The sequence below is a fragment of the Scyliorhinus torazame genome, chromosome 7, assembly GCF_047496885.1.
Source record: "Scyliorhinus torazame isolate Kashiwa2021f chromosome 7, sScyTor2.1, whole genome shotgun sequence".
Lineage (NCBI taxonomy): Eukaryota > Metazoa > Chordata > Chondrichthyes > Carcharhiniformes > Scyliorhinidae > Scyliorhinus > Scyliorhinus torazame.
Window position 1 is genome coordinate 104,843,431 of NC_092713.1, and position 17,228 is coordinate 104,860,658.

The window sequence follows — 17,228 nt, forward strand, 5'->3', positions numbered from 1 at the left end:
ATGTTTAACCTGAAGCCATTAGACTTCATAGGGTCCAGAGTGGATGTTGAGGACTCACAGGCAACTTCTTCCTGACTGTATACTACTGTGCCCCATCACTGCTGTGACTGTCCTGATGGTGAGGCAGGACATACCCAGGAATGGTGATAGTGGTGTCTGGGACATTGTCTGTAAAGTATGATTCTGTGAGTATGGGCGGCATGGTAGCACAGTGGTTATCACTGTTACTTCACAGTGCCAGGGACCCGGGTTTGATTCCTGGCTTGGGTCACTGTCTGTGTAGAGCCTGCACATTCTCCCGTGTCTCTGTGGGTTTCCTCCAGGTGCTCCGGTTTCCTCCCACAAGTCCCAAAAGATGTGCAGGTTAGGTGGATTGGACATTCTGAATTCTCCCTTCCTGTACCTGAGCAGGCGCCGGAGTGTGGCGACTAGGGTATTTTCACAGTAACTACATTGCAGTATTCATGTAAGCCTATATGTGACACTAATAAAGATTATTATGTCTGGCTGTTTCTCAACTAGTCTCATGAGACAGCTTCTCCCAACTTTGGCACAAGCCCCCAGATGTTAATAAGGAGGACTTTGTAGGATCGACAGGGTTTGCCATTGTCATTTATGGTGCCTAGTTCGATGCTGGGTGGTCCGTCCGGTGTCATTCCTTTTTTGTGTTTTCGTAAGTTAAATGCAACTGAGTGCCTTGCTAGGCCATTTCAGAGGGCATTTAAGAGTTTACCACATTGCTGGGGGTCTGGAGTGACATGTTGGCCAGGCCATTCTAGAGCCTAAGTGCTTCCGACAGCAGGGGATTGGGACTGGTCTCTGCTGGCACTGGGAGCGGGACCACGGTGGGAGTCTCTCTCCTTAACGTTGTAAATATATGCATGGTGGAGAGCTCCCCGAATTCCATTGAAATCACTTTATTTTCACTTACCCATTTGTAACATCTGCTGCCTCAGTCAAAAGGAGCTAAGTGCTTTCTGCTGTGAAAATAAGGAAGTGAGATCTCTTTGCTTTTGATGTGGTGAGGACCTAAAAAAATCCATCAAGCACCTCCGCCAGGACCAATAAAACTGTCAATCACTGGTTGGTGAAATGCTTTGCTGTGTGAAATTGAATGGGAGTTTTGCATTACAAAGGCTGTCAGGAGAGTTGAAGCCCTTTCAAATGTTCTGAGCTTTCAAGAAAGCTTCTGGCACTTGTAACAGCTGCTGCTGTAAATACTTTTATCTGAGACAGCAGATGTTGGGTAAGTGAAAATGCAGTGATTTTTCATAGGACTATCTGGACTGCTCTTCAGCCTTCAGGCAAGGGTGACTGATGGGGGTCTTATGCAATAATTGGGGGGTGGGGGGTTCAGTCGTGGTACCCTGATCTGAAGGGGGACACTCCGAGCCCTCGCACTTGTCAGCACGTCGTCCCCACCACTCGCTGAGGTCCAATATACACCCCCAGCAAGCCCCAGTAGTTTCAAAAGTGTATTTACCTCCTTGCTTCCCCTTCAACGACCATGGGATAGGGGCCCTCCGCTGGTAAATTCTTAACAAAATCATCCCCTCCTGACTCCTGGCTTTGATGGGTGGAGCATAATGGTGGGTGGGAGCGGCGTGGAGAATCGGGCTTCTAGCCCGGTAATAACGGTTCTTTAATATTGCATCAAGAAATTGTGCAATAAAAAGGTTCATAACCTTCAAATGGCTTCTCTGATGTCAATTTCCTTTTAGTGTTAAAGTTTGCTTCTGGTGACTAGAATAATGTTTGTTACAAAAATCCATAATCATGGTTTTTGCATGTCAATTATCATAGCCCCAGGAGGACATAGCTGCAGAGTTTCTTCCGGGCAGTGTCCAATGCCTAACTATCTTCAGCTGCTTTATAGATGACCTCCTCCCTGTCCCAAGTGGAGTTGATTTCTGACAATTGTAGTATTCAGCTCTATTCATAATTCATAAGTTAATAAAACAGTCCATATCTGTATGGAGCAGGATCTGGAAAACATTCAGGCTTGGGCTGGCAACATCAGCACCACACAAATGTCAACCACCAGCCATCTCCAAAAAGACATTCAATATCTTTGCCATTGCTGAACCCCCAAACATCAATGTCCTTTGAATCACCATTGTCCAGAAACTCATTTGTACAGCCACAAAACCGCAGTGGCTACTAGAGAAAATCAGAATTTGTGTATTCTGCGATGAGCCACTGCGATGAGTGGCTCATCTCCTAACTGCCCAAAGCTTATCCACCACCTACAAGGCACAAGTTAAGACTGTGATGGAATATGCTACATTTGTTTGGATGGATACAACTGTAATAACACTTAAAGCTGAACACCTACCAGACAAAGCAGTGTGCTTGACTGACACATCATTAATCGGCCGAAGAGTGCACGCATTTGATCACCAGTGCACAGTGGCTTTTGTATTTTCTGTCTAAAGGAAGCACTGCTGCAACTCATCAAGCTTTCTTTGATCGTAACTCCCAAGTCCACAAACTCCATCACCTCTAAAGACGAGCAGGAAGTGCACTGGAACACCATCAACTCCAAGATTCCATCACGTCTTGCACTGTCCCGACTTGGATATATATCACCATTCCTTCATCAACACTGGGTCAATATTTAACAGCATAGTGGGAGCATCTTCACCTCAAGGGTTCCAATGGTTCACAAAGAAGGTTCCTACCACCAGCCACTTGAGGAAAACTAGGAATGGACAATAAATGTTGCCCCTGCCAGCAAGGTGCATGTCTCAAATTAATTTTTTGAAATGAACTACTTGTGAGGTGGCACACTCTACATTTCAGAATCAATAAAACATTTTGGATGAATGCAAAAATCCCAAATACAGAAAAATATGTGCACTCTTTTAGGTCATTTGTTTTCACTGGAATACAAATAGTTTAAGGAAATGCTTCACATAATTAATTGAACTTTTATTTGTGGATAAAATCCTTCAAAATTATTCTCAAATAAAAAATGGTAAGTAACAGATTTCCACTGTCTTACACGATTCTAAGATTAAGGTAATTGGATTTCAATCTTTTATCCCAACACTGCCTCATGCTGTTACCTTCATTGAAGCAGTTGGTGAAGAGTTTGATGGGAGCTGAAGTTGAAACATGTAAATTGGGTACCAAACATTGATAATTACACAATAATTCACATGGGAGATCTGTTGCTGCATGGTAACAATTATTATTTTAAGCAATTTCCTTTTTATTTCAAAAACACATGTGTACAGCCATTTAGCTGCACTGAAAAACAGCAAGCATTCAATTGAACAAAATAAAATGATTTTCAGTGTTTAAAAGGTTGTTTTGTTTCTTGATTACTTGAAACTTGTTTATACTGAGGGAAAGAAGGCAAACTAAATGTGGTTCATGGGTGAAAGAGCTGATTAGCACACCAATTGCTCCTTTGAAAAGTGAGCCTGCAGAATATAAATTACAATTTCCTCTCCATCTATGAGACTTGACGCAAGGGTTTGTTTTCTTGCATTCAACTTGTTTTATGGTTCTTAACCTGGCTATTTTAATACATGATATTGAATTGAAGACCACGAATGAAGAATAGTTTTTTTTCTATTCATTTATGAGATCTGGGTGTCAGCAAATGCTGGGCCAGCATTTATTCCCCATCCCTAATTGCCCTCAGAACTGCTAGACCGTTTCAGAGGACATTTAAGAGTCAACCCACATTGCTCCGGATCTGGAGTCACGAGTAGATCAGACCAGGTAAGGATGACAGATTTCCTTCTCTAAAGGGCATTAGTGAACCATATGGGATTTTACAGCAATCGACAAGTTTCAAGGTCATCATAAGACTTTTAACTCCAGATATTTATTGAATTCAAATTTCATCATCTGTCCTGGTGGGTTTCAAGCTCTGGTCCCCAGAGCATTATTCTGAGTCACTGGATTACTAGTCCAGTGACAACAGTACTACACCACCACCCGCTGCCTCGTCTCCCTGATCTGATCGTCTTGCAACTCCAGACCTACAGCCATGTGTTTGACACTTAACAACCTTCTGAAATGGTAAAATCAAAATACCAAATCAGAATAAATAAGTTGGACCAACTGGCATCAACCAAGCTTATGGTACAATCAAGGCACCCCAGCCTAGTTGGCTTACAAAATACGCCTTTACAAAATCCTCCATACTAACTTCTGGGGATCTCTATCAAAATTGAGAGAGCTATTCCACACACAAGTCAAATAGCCTAACGTGGTTATACTCATAGAATCATACCTTAAAGTTAATGTCCTAGACTCCTCCATCATCATCCTCGAGTATGTCATTGGCAAGACAGACTCACCAGGGCTGAACACCATTGCCACTGACCACATAATCTGGACCATTATACTTTATATCTTGTACTCAACAGTAAATGTAAAGTCACCATAGTCCCAGATGATCTGAGGATCACCACACCTCGGGCGAGGGGCAAGGTTGAGAATGCGGGCCTTCATGAATAACCTCAGCCGGTATGGGAATTGAACCCATGCTGCTCGTTTCGTTCTGCATCATGAACCAGCTGTCTAGCCAACTGAACTAAGCTGGCCCCTAATACTCAATAACCTACTAATATATCCTTTTCCAGAGTATCATTATAGGGAACAACACTTGATTTATTTTGGAAAGCTTTAGATTTGACCAAACGTTAACATATTGTGATTTAATGCAGTAATTATTTCTAAAATTAAATGACTATTTAAGTAGGCACCCCATGAATCTGAAATTGCAAGTAATTTATTTCCATATTACCAATCCAAAATGCACTTTTCGGGGATAACATCTATTTTACTTTTATTTTGGTAAAGTAACCAATGTGAACTAGAAAAATAAAGACCGACATTTCTGAATAAAAGTTCATACTTGCTATTGCTTAATAAAAACAAAGGAACAGGACCAGCTTGTTTGCTAAGTTGGTATTACACTTGACTTCAAGATGAGCTTCCAACCTCATATTCACGCCATCCCTAAGGCCACCTATTACCACTCTCTCGCGTTGTCTCTTTGTCCCTGTCTCCGCATCTGCTGTTGGAACTCTCTTTAATACTTCCATTACCTGTAGACTTTACTATTCCAAACAGTCCGGTTTGGTTTCCCATATTTAGCCCCTATAAACTTGAAGTCATCCAAAATTGCTGCCTGTGTCTTAAATACAAGTACCTAGAAACGATTACCCCTGTAATCGCTGACCTACATTGGTTTACAGTCAAGCAACATCTTGATTTTAAAATTCACATCCTTGTTTTCAAATCCCTCACCCCTCTCTATCTTTGTAATATTCTCCAATCCCAAACTTTCTGAAATGTCAGTGTTGCTCTAATTCTTGCCTCTTAAGCATCCCCAATGTTATTCACGCTGAACCTTCAGTTGCGTTAGCTGTAAGCTTTTGGAATACTCTCCCTTCTTCACTTCTTTTTCCTCCTCTAGGACAATCCTTAAAATCTACCCCTTTGACCAAGACATATCACCTGACTTATCATCTGACGTATCTCTTTATGTTGCCTGTATCAATTTTGTTTATGTTGCTCCAGTGATACAGCTTGGGACATTTTATTCCCTTAAAGGCACTTCATAAATATAAGTTGTTGTTATTGCTGAGTTAACCATTTTTTTCTCCAAGCCTGTTCCACAATTCAATTAGATCATGGTTGATCTGCATCTTAACTCCAATCACCTGCTTTTGTTCCATATCCTTTAATACTCTTGCCTAACAAAACGCTATCAGTCTTAGTTCTGAAATTTTCAACTCTCCTGGCCTTAGCAACTCTTTTTTCTTTGGGTGTGTGGTGGGGTGGGTGGGTGTGTGGTGGGGTGGGTTGGGAGGGACTGAGAGGGCTGTACAGGTAGTGTTCCAAAGGAAGCATTTCCTGACATCGTCCACGAACAACCTAGCTCTAATTTGAAGGTTAAGAACCTTTGTTCCAGACTCCTCCCACCATGGGATACATTTTCTATTTATCCTAGGAATCCTTTCATCTTAAACACCTTAATTAGATTACTCATTGATCCTCAGTACTGTAGGGAATATGTACTGTACTGTAGGGAGAAATGATATACATCGTTTCCTGATAATTTAACCTTTTTAGAATTCTGGTGGATTTGCACAGCATCCTCTTCATGGCCAATATATTCTTCCATAGTTGCAACGCCAAAAACTTACTGCAGCACTGAAGTATGGCATTCCCATTTACACTATATAAGCATTGGCGGGGTGTATTAACTCCCTTAATATACTGTCATATGAGAATACCTTTAAGAAATGGGTGTTTATAAATGGGTGGGTATATAAATAAATATCTGTAGTGAGAGTACCTTTAAGAAATGGTGTTTATAAATGGGTGGGTATATAAATATCTGTAGTGAGAGTACCTTTAAGAAATGGGTGTTTATAAATGGGTGGGTATATAAATATCTGTAGTGAGAGTACCTTTAAGAAATGGGTGTTTACTACTGCAGTGATGTCAGAGAGTGGGTGGAGCTGGGCTGTCTTGTCAGCTTTTTACTTTCTTTTTAAGCTGTTTGTTGCAGGGTGTGTTTTGTTTTTGTTTTCAGAGCTGGATAGCTGCGGTCACAGCCAGAAGGTGTATTAAAATCTCTCTCTCTAATCTAAAGACTGTAAATCGATCCTGGTGATTTAAAACTAATAACAGTAGTGACTTTAACCTGATGTGCTTCTGGTAAAAGGTGTTTTAAATCTTATGGATGTTCAAAGGAAAGCTTAAAGGATTACTTAGTGTTGTATTCTTTGGGGGTTGTATTTGAATTAATGGTTGCTAAGATGTTCACTGTATAGTTTAAAAAGGTTAACTTGAGTTCATAGAATAAACATTGTTTTGCTTTTAAAAAACACGTTTCCATTTTTGCTGTCCCACACCTGTAGAGTGGGCCTTGTACTCCCCATACCACAACCTATTAAAAGTTGTGGGTCAGGTGAACTCCATGATACACTTTGGGGTCCTCTAATCCCTGGCCCATAACAAATTGGGGGCTCGAGGGGGATAAAAGTCTATCTATTGGATTGGCTTAGTGAACTTAAAGACAGTGAGGGGTGAGCATATTGTGGTTGCTTTTCAGGTGTGGTATTCTAGTTTAAGTGGAGAGTGTGTTGTGGACAATGGCTCTTTCAGAGGCTCAGAAATTTTTGGGGGTGGAGAAGGTCACAAGCAGTACCTTACGGACAGAGACTAAAAGCAGACTTTTAGATTTGGCAAAAACATTGCAGTTATCATTACCTGACAAAATATGAAAAGATGAGGTAATTATGGTGGTGGCTAAGCATTTAAAGTTGCCTGAGATACAGTTTGACTCATTGGAAATAGCAAACATTCAATTACAACTTAAACGAATGGAGCATGAGAAAGAATTAAAGCAGCTTGAATACGATAGAGAGGAATAAGAAAGAGAGAGAGAGAGAGCAGAAAGAGAAAGAGATAGAGCGGAAAGAGAGAGAGAGAGAGAGAGGAAAAAGAAAAGGGGAGAGAAGAAAGGAGAAAAGAAAGACTAGCCCTAGCAGAACAAAGAGAAAGTGAAAGGGAGATACAGATCAGGGAAAAAGATAGAGAGTGAGTTTGAACTTCAGAAAATGACCATGAAACATGACAGTCAGTTAAAATTGGCAGACGTAAAGGGAAACGTACAGTTGGATGATAGTGATGAGGATAGTGAGAAAGAGCGTCAAAGTCGAAGGCTTGGTGGGAATCTATTTAAAAATGTCCAAGCATTGCCAAGGTTTGACGAGAAGGAGGTAGAAGCCTTTTTCATTTCATTTGAGAAGGTAGCTAAACACATGAAATGGCCACAGGACATGTGGGTATTACTGATTCAAACAAAGCTGATAGGTAGGGCTAGTGAAGTGTTTGCATCACTACCGGAGGAGGTATCTGGGACATATGAGGAGGTGAAAAACCTCATCTTGGGTGCATATGAACTAGTGCCTGACAAAGGTTTAGAAATTTCAGGAAAGAATTTGGTCAAACATACGTGGAGTTTGAAAGGCTCAAACAGAGTAATTTTAATAGGTGGATAAGGGCTTTGAAAATAGACCAAATGTATGAAGCTCTCAGAGAAATTATACTTTTGGAGGAGTTTAAAAATTCAATTCCTGATGTCGTGAGGAACTCATGTGGAAGAGCAGAAGGTTAAAACTGCGAGATTATCATTAGAAATAGCAGATGATTATGAATTAGTTCACAAATCAAAGTTTGGTTTCCAACATCAGTTTCAGCCTGTGAGGGATAGAAACTGGGGACATGAGAAATACTCAAGTGGTAAAGGTGATCTAATGGGAGATAATGAGAGTGTACCTCAGATTAAAAAGGAAATCCAGGAGGGTGGAAAAAGAATGAAATGTTTTCACTGTAATAAACTAGGCCATGTAAAGTCACAGTGTTGGTGGTTGAAGAAAAGCACTGGGAAGGCTGCTGTGGTAAAACAGAATGAGACACTGGGGTTTGTTAAAGTGGTAAAGGAAAGCCCAAGTGAAGCGAAGGAGGTACAAAAGATTGTACAGCCTGATCAAGAGGTGATTGATAAGAAGGTGCTAGATGTCTTTAAAGAATTTACTTGTGTGGGTAAAGTTTACTCCTGTGTATCAGGAGGAGTAGGTAAAGAAGTCACAATTTTAAGAGATACGGGAGCTAGTCTATCTTTAATGGTAAGAGATGAGGTGTTGTGTAGTTTGGGAAGAATGTTGCCAGAAAAGGTGGTAATGTGTGGAATTCAGGGTGAGAGGAGTAGTGTTCAATTATATAAGGTAAGGTTGGAAAGTCCAGTGAAGAGTGGTGAAGTGATAGTAGGAGTAATAGAGAAACTATCTTGTCCAGCAATACCGTTTTTCTTGGGTAATGATATAGCTGGATCGCAGGTGGGAGTGATGCCTACTGTGGTTGATAAGCCAGTGGAAAATCAGACAACTGAAGTGTTGAAGGACGAATATCCTGGATTTTTTTCCAGATTGTGTAGTAACAAGGTCGCAAAGTTATAGGTTAAGACAAGAGGCGAAATCAAAGAGTGAAGTTGAAGTGCTGTTATCAGAAACTATTTTTGACCAGATGGTTGAAAAAGAACAAGAACAGGTGGAGGATGAGGCGTATATTTTTAGTTCAGGATAATTGGCGGAGTTACAACAGAAAGATGTAGAAATAAAACGGATATATCAGAAAGCATCTACGGAAGAGGAATCTGAGTGTATACCAGAGTGTTATTACCGTAAAAGTGATGTCTTGATGAGAGAATGGAGACCTTTACATTTGCAGCCGGATGAAAAGTGGGCAGAAGTTCATCAAGTAATATTGCCGGTAGGGTATAGAAAGGAGGTGTTGCGAATTGCACATGAGGTACCAGTGGGAGGTCATTTGGGAATAAGGAAAACTCAAGCTAAAATACAAAAACATTTTCTTTGGCCTTGACTACATAAAGATGGAGTTAAAGTTTGTCAATCATGTCACACATGTCAAGTGATAGGGAAACCTCAAGCAGTGATAAAACCAGCGCCCTTAATACCCATTCCAGCATTTGAGGAACCTTTTACAAGGGTCCTAATTGATTGCGTAAGACCGCTTCCTAAAACAAAAGTGGGAATCAATATCTTTTGACTATAATGGATGTGTCTACTAGGTTTCCAGAGGCCATTCCAGTACGTAATATTACAGCTAAAAAAATTGTGGAGGAGTCACTTGAAGTCTTTACTAGATATGGACTACCCACAGAAATACAATCGGATCAAGGATCAAATTTTACCTCAAGGTTATTCAAAGAAGTTATGGATAGCTTAGGAATAAAACAATTTAAATCAACTACGTACCATCCAGAATTGCAGGGAGTGTTAGAAAGGTGACATCAGACATTAAAGACAATGTTGAGGGCTTATTGTCAAGATTATCGAGAGGATTGGGATAAAGGAATTCCATTCGTACTGTTTGCAATTAGGGATGCACCAAATGAGTCAACCAAATTTAGTCCTTTTGAACTAATTTTTGGTCATGAGATAAGAGGACCACTTAAATTGATTAAGGAAAAATTGGTGAGTGAGAAATCAGAAATTGCATTATTGGATTACATGTCAATTTTAGGGAACGATTAAATAGAGCAGGTGAATTGGCTAGACAACATTTAAAAGTTGCACAAAATGTGATGAAATGGGTAACGGACAAGAAATCCAAAGTTTGTAGTTTTGCCAGTGGAGATAAAGTTTTAGTATTGTTACCAGTGGGAGGTGAACCTTTAAAAGCTAGGTTTTGTGGACCTTATCAGATTGAAAGGAAATTAAGTGAGATGAATTATGTGGTTAAAAACACCAGATAGAAGGAAGACTCACCGAGTGTGTCATGTGATAATGCTTAAAAGGTACTTTGAAAGGGAAGGAGAGAAAAAGGAGGAGGTTTTAATGATTCTAACTCAAATTGACGAACCAAATCCAGATGACTGTGAATTTGACATACCTCAAATTAAATTGGAAAATGAGGATGTTCTTAAAAATTGGGATAAATTGTTGAGTTACCCTCCGGAGGAAAAGCAAACTGACCTGAAAGAGTTATTGATATCACATGGCAAGTTTGTGGAGAGAAATTGGGAAGTACTAAAATGGCTATCCATGATGTAGGAAAGGCTGTTCCAATCAAACAACATCCATATAGACTTAATCCTTTAAAATTGGCACAGGTTAACAGAGAGATTGAGAGTATGCTTAAAAATGGCATAATTGAAGTGGGTTGCAGTCAATGGAGCTCACCCATAGTGATGGTACCTAAACCAGATGGTACCCAACGGTTGTGTGTGGACTATAGAAAGGTTAGTGCAGTTACAAGAACAGACTCTTATCCTGTCCCATGTTTGGAGGATTGCGTTGAGAAAGTGGGACAATCAGCTTTTATTTCCAAACTGGATTTACTTAAAGGTTATTAGCAGGTACCTTTATCCGAAAGTGCATCGGAGACTTCAGCTTTTGTGACTCCAGATGGTATATACCAATTCAAAGTTATGCCATTTGGCATGAGAAATGCCCCAGCCACATTTCAACTGTTAACTAACAAAGTTCATTCAGGATTACCCAATTGTGCGGTATGCATCGACGATCTGGTAATTTTCAGCCAGACATGGACAGAACATTTGAAACATCTGATGGAGTTATTCGATCGACTTCAGAAGGCGGGTTTGGTGATAAATCCAGCTGAGTGTGAATTTGGAAAAGCCCAAGTCCCTTTCCTTGGCCATACAATCGGACAGGCTCGAATGGTCACACGGGATGTGAAACCAACAGTTATTGAGGAGTTTTCAATACCCTCAAGACGAAGGGAAATAATGCGATTTCTTGGCATTAGTGGATTTGATGGAACATTTTGTGCAAAGGTTTTGTAGCGTGATTGCTCCACTGATGGACTCGCTGAAGAAACGTCGAAAATTTCAGTGGACTGCGGACTTTCAACAGGTATTTGATGGCCTGAAAGTTGTGATAACCAATACTCCTGTGTTGGCAAATTACAAGGGACTCTGTGACCAGATTGAACTAAAGTATCTGACTTTAAAGAGACAAGCCGAGGCGTAGAGCAATGGACGGATCGTGCAGAGACCTTATTGTTCAAAGAGACTGGAAATCGAGAAGGATTTGAGTTGGAGGAAGAAGAACAAAAATGGATTATATTATTGTACCTGTTTGCGTGTGTTGCTTTTTTTGAAACAAAAAAGTATATTTACTCTGTGCATTTCTTAAAGGATAGTGAAAAGGTGAAAAATGAAACCATCTTGAGGTTGATGGGGTTTTTTTTCTCGGGGGGGGGGGGGAGGGAGGTAGGTATGATGTGAGAGTACCTTTAAGAAATGGGTGTTTATAAATGGGTGTGTATATAAATATCTGTAGTGAGAGTACTTTAAGAAATGGGTGTTTACTACTGCAGTGATGTCAGAGAGTGGGTGGAGCTGGGCTGTCTTATCAGCTTTTTACTTTCATTTTAGGCTGTTTGCTGCAGGTTGTGTTTTAGTTTCGTTTTCAGAGCTGGATAGCTGCAGTCACAGCCAGAATGGTGTATTAGAATCTCTCTCTCTAATCTAAAGACTGTAAATCGATCCTGGTGATTTAAAACTATTAACAGTAGTGACTTTAACCTGATGTGCTTCTGGTAAAAGGTGTTTTAAATCTTATGGATGTTCAAAGGAAAGCTTAAAGGATTACTTAGTGTTGTATTCTTTGGCGGTTGTATTTGAATTAATGGTTGCTAAGATGTTCACTATGTTTTAAAAAGGTTAACTTGCGTTCATAGAATAAACATTGTTTTGCTTTTAAAAAATACTTTCCATTTCTGCTGTACCACACCTGTGGAGTGGACCGTGTGCTCTCCATACCACAATCTATTAAAAGTTGTGGGTCTGATGAACTCCATGACACACTTTGGGGTTCTCTAATCCCTGTCCTATAACAATACCGCAGACTACATCTGATGTGCAGTGATTATATATAGATATATTTTAATGAGATGCCGCTCATCAACCAAATGCCAACCATGAAATCCTTCTGGGGAATCCAGAACTGAATACTGTACACCTTGAAGTAAACAGGAATCAACATTTTATTAAGAATGCACCAGTTGCCATGTAAGCTTCATAGATATTTTTCAAATTTGCCTATGTTTGTCATGGAAGTGTTCAGAAAATGAAAAAATCTGGGATTTTGTGTTTGATAACATCCATTTCACTTTGTATTTTCTATTTCAGGAATTGAAAATCATAAACAAATAGTGATGTGTATTCTGTACCATGTCACCATGGATGATCGCTTCAAATCCATGTTTGCATACACCGATTGCATCCCGCAGGTAAAAATAAGTTCATGACCAAACTAAATGAGCTGTTCTTTCACTAATGGGGAATGGTACTATTAAAACCAGGATCATTTAGAAAATATGACTACAGATAAATATATTTAGATCTAGTGAGTGATTTTATATTGTTACAATCCCAGTTAATGATAACTGGATGGGAATAGAACCGTGTCTCAAAAGACCGTAACTTTTACTTTTCTTTATTAAAAGGGGGAAGTATGATGAATCTAAGAAACTGTCATATTTTATATTTTTTGCAGCAATGTTATTAAAACCTGGGTTAAGATGCATATGCATACAGGCAGTATGACTGCTAGAGCTGTGATTAACGTGTTGGAAAAGTGAGGTAATCATTGATTTGCAAGTGAAGTGTTCTGCTGATAGATCTTGAGAACCTTTACTTGTTTACATATAGTTATCTAATGGAATATTGTTTATATTTGAAAGCCCCCTGGGCTGTAGATAATTTATGAGGGGTTTTGTGTTTGGTCCTGGCTAAGCAAGTCAAAGGGCATCTGGTAAGAAGAGACAAAATAATGCCTCATGCTTTAGGTACAGGTGATGTAGCGAATGCTGGATCCAGATATGTCTGAAAAGACATTTCACCCTAAAACTCTCATCTGAACAGAGGTATTTCAGTTTGGTCCTGAAAGCTTTTTTCTGTGCAGGTTCTTTGGACAGAGAACCAAGTAAAAACCTGGTTGTTAACTTTATTCATGAGTGACATTTAAAATATATTGGTTGGTTAATTGGAATATAGTAGTGGGTTTAGGAAGTAAATTAAGGTTTTCTCCTTTACTTCAGAACTGTTGTATCTGTTAACATTTAAGCTATTTCTTTGTTGCTAATGTGGTTAATTCTGTGTTCAAATTGAAGTTTGTTTTAACACAGAAGACATCTATGGGTCAGTGTTATCACTCCTATGGTGCAGTGACATTTCTTCACAGTTTTACAAATTGCAAATAGTTGGGCTCTCAGCCGGGATCCTAACAGTTTGCATTCCGGAATCCAGTCCAGGTTTTCCTAATGAATCTTTTAAACAAAGCTTCTGCTACTCTTTTAACAATGAATCTAATATCCAGGCTTTACCACTTCTATTTTGGCTTTCTTTGTCTTGATAGTTGTACAAACTGTTCACAATTGCTTTAGTTATCAGGCTCTATTAAGATGACATCAAACTTTTGATTAACCTCTGAAGTCTGCTTTCCCACTTTAAATCTGGTTACTGGAAGTGACTCTTTAATTCCGAACACTTTGTTTATTTTCTCCCTTGAATTCTCCTGAACAATATCTTGGTCTCTGTTCTCTTAACTTCAGTCTTCTTCAGACATTCATGTCCCAATTCCCTAGTTATCTGGACTGTTCCTGTTTTTTTGGGAAGCCTGCCTCTTTGCAACTCCCTTGTCCTGTGCAGTCTTTTGGCAGAGTTGAGATATTTTCACTCACCAGTGTTCTGTCTCCAATTGCAACTTCAACTAAAAGCTAAAACTTAAAAGCCTTCCTACCTTAAAAGGCTCCCAGTTGCTAAGCAAAACTATTCTACTTACACTCCACACCGTAACTCTCTCTAAGCACAATAAAAACACAGTTGGAATTGAAACCAACCCCACACATATACAAACACCGTTGTCCAGCAAATATAACTATAGGTTTTACTTTTCCAGGCACAGAAACATTACATAATAATAATCTTTATTGTCACAAGTAGGCATACATTAACACTACAATGAAGTTACTGTGAAAATCCTCCAGTCGCTATATTCAGGTACCTGTTCGGGTACACAGAGGGAGAATTCAGAATGTCCAATTTACCTAACAGCACGTCTTTCAGTACTTGCGGGACTTGAGTCCTGAATCTTAACAAAGGAAGCTACGATAAAATGAGGCTTGAGTTGGCTATGATTGATTGGGGAATGCACATAAAGGGGTTACAGTGGATGGGCAATGGCAAACATTCAAAGAGCGCATGGAGGAACTGCAACAATTGTTTATTCCTCTCTGGCACAAAAGCAAAATGGGAAAGGTGGCCAATCCATGGCTTACAAGTTAAATTAAGGATAGCATTCGATCCAAGGAAGTAGCATACAAATTGGCCAAGAAAAACAACAGGTCTGAGGATTAGAAGCTGTTTAGAATTCAGCAAAGAATGACCAAGGGATTGATTAAGAAGGGGAAAATAGAGTATGAAAGTAAGCTTGCAGGGAACATAAAAACTGACTGTAAATGTTTCAATAGGTACGTGAAGGGAAAAAGATTGGTGAAGACAAATATAGGTCCCTTACAGTCAGAAACAGGGGAATGTATTATAGAGGACAAAGAAATGGCTCAGCAACTAAATACATACTTTGGTTCTGTCTGCACAAATGAGGACACAAGTAAGATACCAGAAATGTTGTGGAATGCAAGGTTTAGTGAGAAGGAGGAACTGAAGGTGATCAATATCAGTAGAGAAAGGTGTTGGAGAAATAGATGCGATTGAAGGCTGATGAATCCCCAGGGCCTGATAATCTCCATCCCAGGGTATTGAAAGAGGTGGCTCTAGAAATAGTGGGTGCAGTGGTGGTCACCTTCCAGGAATCTATAAACTGCGGAACAGTTGCTGCAGATTGGAGGGTGGCTAATGTAACTCCACTATTTAAAAAAGGAAGTCGAGAGAAAGCAGGGAATGATAAACCCGTAAGCCTGACATCAGTAGTGGGGAAAATTCTAGAATCCATTATCAAAGATTTTATAGCAGAGCACTTCGAAAACAGTGGCAGAATCGGACATAATCAGCATGGATTTATGAAGGGGAAATAATGCTTGACAAACCTACTGGAATTTTTCGAGGATGTAACTAGTAGAATTGATGAAGGGGAGCCAGTGAATGTGGTATATTTGGACTTTCAGAAGGCTTTTGACAAAGTCTTGCATAACAGATTAGCGTGTAAAATTAAAGCGCATGGGATTGAGGGGGGGTGGGGGTGAGTGCATTGAGATGAATACAAAACTGGTTGGCAGACAGGAAACAAAGAGTTGGAATTAATCGATCTTTTTCAAATTGGTAGGCAGTGACTAGTGGGGTATTATGTGGGTTGGTGCTAGGACCCCAGCTATTCACAATCTGTATTAATTATTTAGATGAGGGAACAAAATGTCATACCTCCCAATTTTCCAGATGACACCAAGTTGGTGGGAGGGTGAGCTGTGAGGAGGATGCAGAAATCCTTTAGTGTGATTTTGACAAGTTGAGTGAGTGGGCAAATGAATGGCAAATGCAGTATAATTTGGATAAATGCGAGGCAATCCACTTCAGTGGCAAAAACATGAAAGCAGACTATTATCTGAATGGCCATAAATTAGGAGAGGGGAACATGCAACGAGACCTGGGTGTCCTTGTACACCAGTCACTGAAGGTAAGCATGCAGGTGCAGCAGGCGGCAAAGGAGGCAAATGGTATGCTGGCCTTCATAGCGAGAGGATTCGAGTACAGGAGCAGGGATGTGTTGCTGCAATAAATATGGGCCTTTGTGAGGCCACACCTGTGCAGTTTTGGTCTCTTTATCTCAGGAAGGATGTTTGAGCTAGAGAAGGAGTGCAGCGAAGGTTTACCAAACTGATTCCTGGGATGGCAGGACTGACGTACGGGGAGAGATTGAATCGATTAGGATTGTATTCGCAGGAGTTCAAAAGAATGCAGAGGATCTCATAGAAACCTATACAATTTCAATAGGACTGGACAGGGTTGATGCAGGAAGGATGTTCCTGATGGTGGGTGTGTCCAGAACCAGGAGTCACAGTGTGAGGATATGGGGTAGACCATTTAGGACAGAGATGAGGTGTAATTTCTTCACCGAGAGAGTGGTGAGCCTGTGGAATTTGTTACCACAGGAAGTAGTTGAGTCCAAAACATTGTATGTTTTCAAGAAGCAGTTAGATATAGCACTCGATGTTGGGTTGGAGAAAATTTTTTTTGGAAGGGTGTTTTCTGTGCAAGCTTTCCTCCAGGTTCCATCAATATTACGGGATTGGAGATGTTTGATTCGAGCCCAGAGGGAGCTTCATAGAGCCATCTCGCGAATTAAGAATCTTGGAAGTCTTGTTGCTATGTTTACTTGCTATAAATATGGCAGTCATTAAGGTTGCCCTTTTATTTAGATATTGATATTATATTGCTTTCAGAGTCGCCAGGTATCAAATGATACCACCACAAGGTTCAACCGGATATCGATCAAAGGCCTAACAACCAGTTAGTTAGTTCAAGTTCAATAATACTTTATTTACACACAAGATTAACTTATACATGCAACATAAACACTACGAGCTAAATTACACCTAACACTATGACAACCTGTACTTAACTTCAGGCACCCGGCTTAGGTCAGAGGAACAGTGGCCTTTGTTTGAATCTGGATCTGCTGGGT

At 40.0% G+C, this 17,228-nt stretch overlaps 1 protein-coding gene across 1 annotated transcript in view; it reads left to right on the forward strand.

Moving 5' to 3' along the window:
- kifap3a (kinesin-associated protein 3a) overlaps window positions 1-17,228 on the forward strand; it is a 403,618-nt gene that overhangs the window by 177,630 nt on the left and 208,760 nt on the right. The window contains exon 11 of the mRNA XM_072511212.1: window positions 12,719-12,819. Coding sequence (XP_072367313.1) covers window positions 12,719-12,819 — 101 coding nt within the window. The remainder of the gene's footprint in view (window positions 1-12,718; window positions 12,820-17,228) is intronic.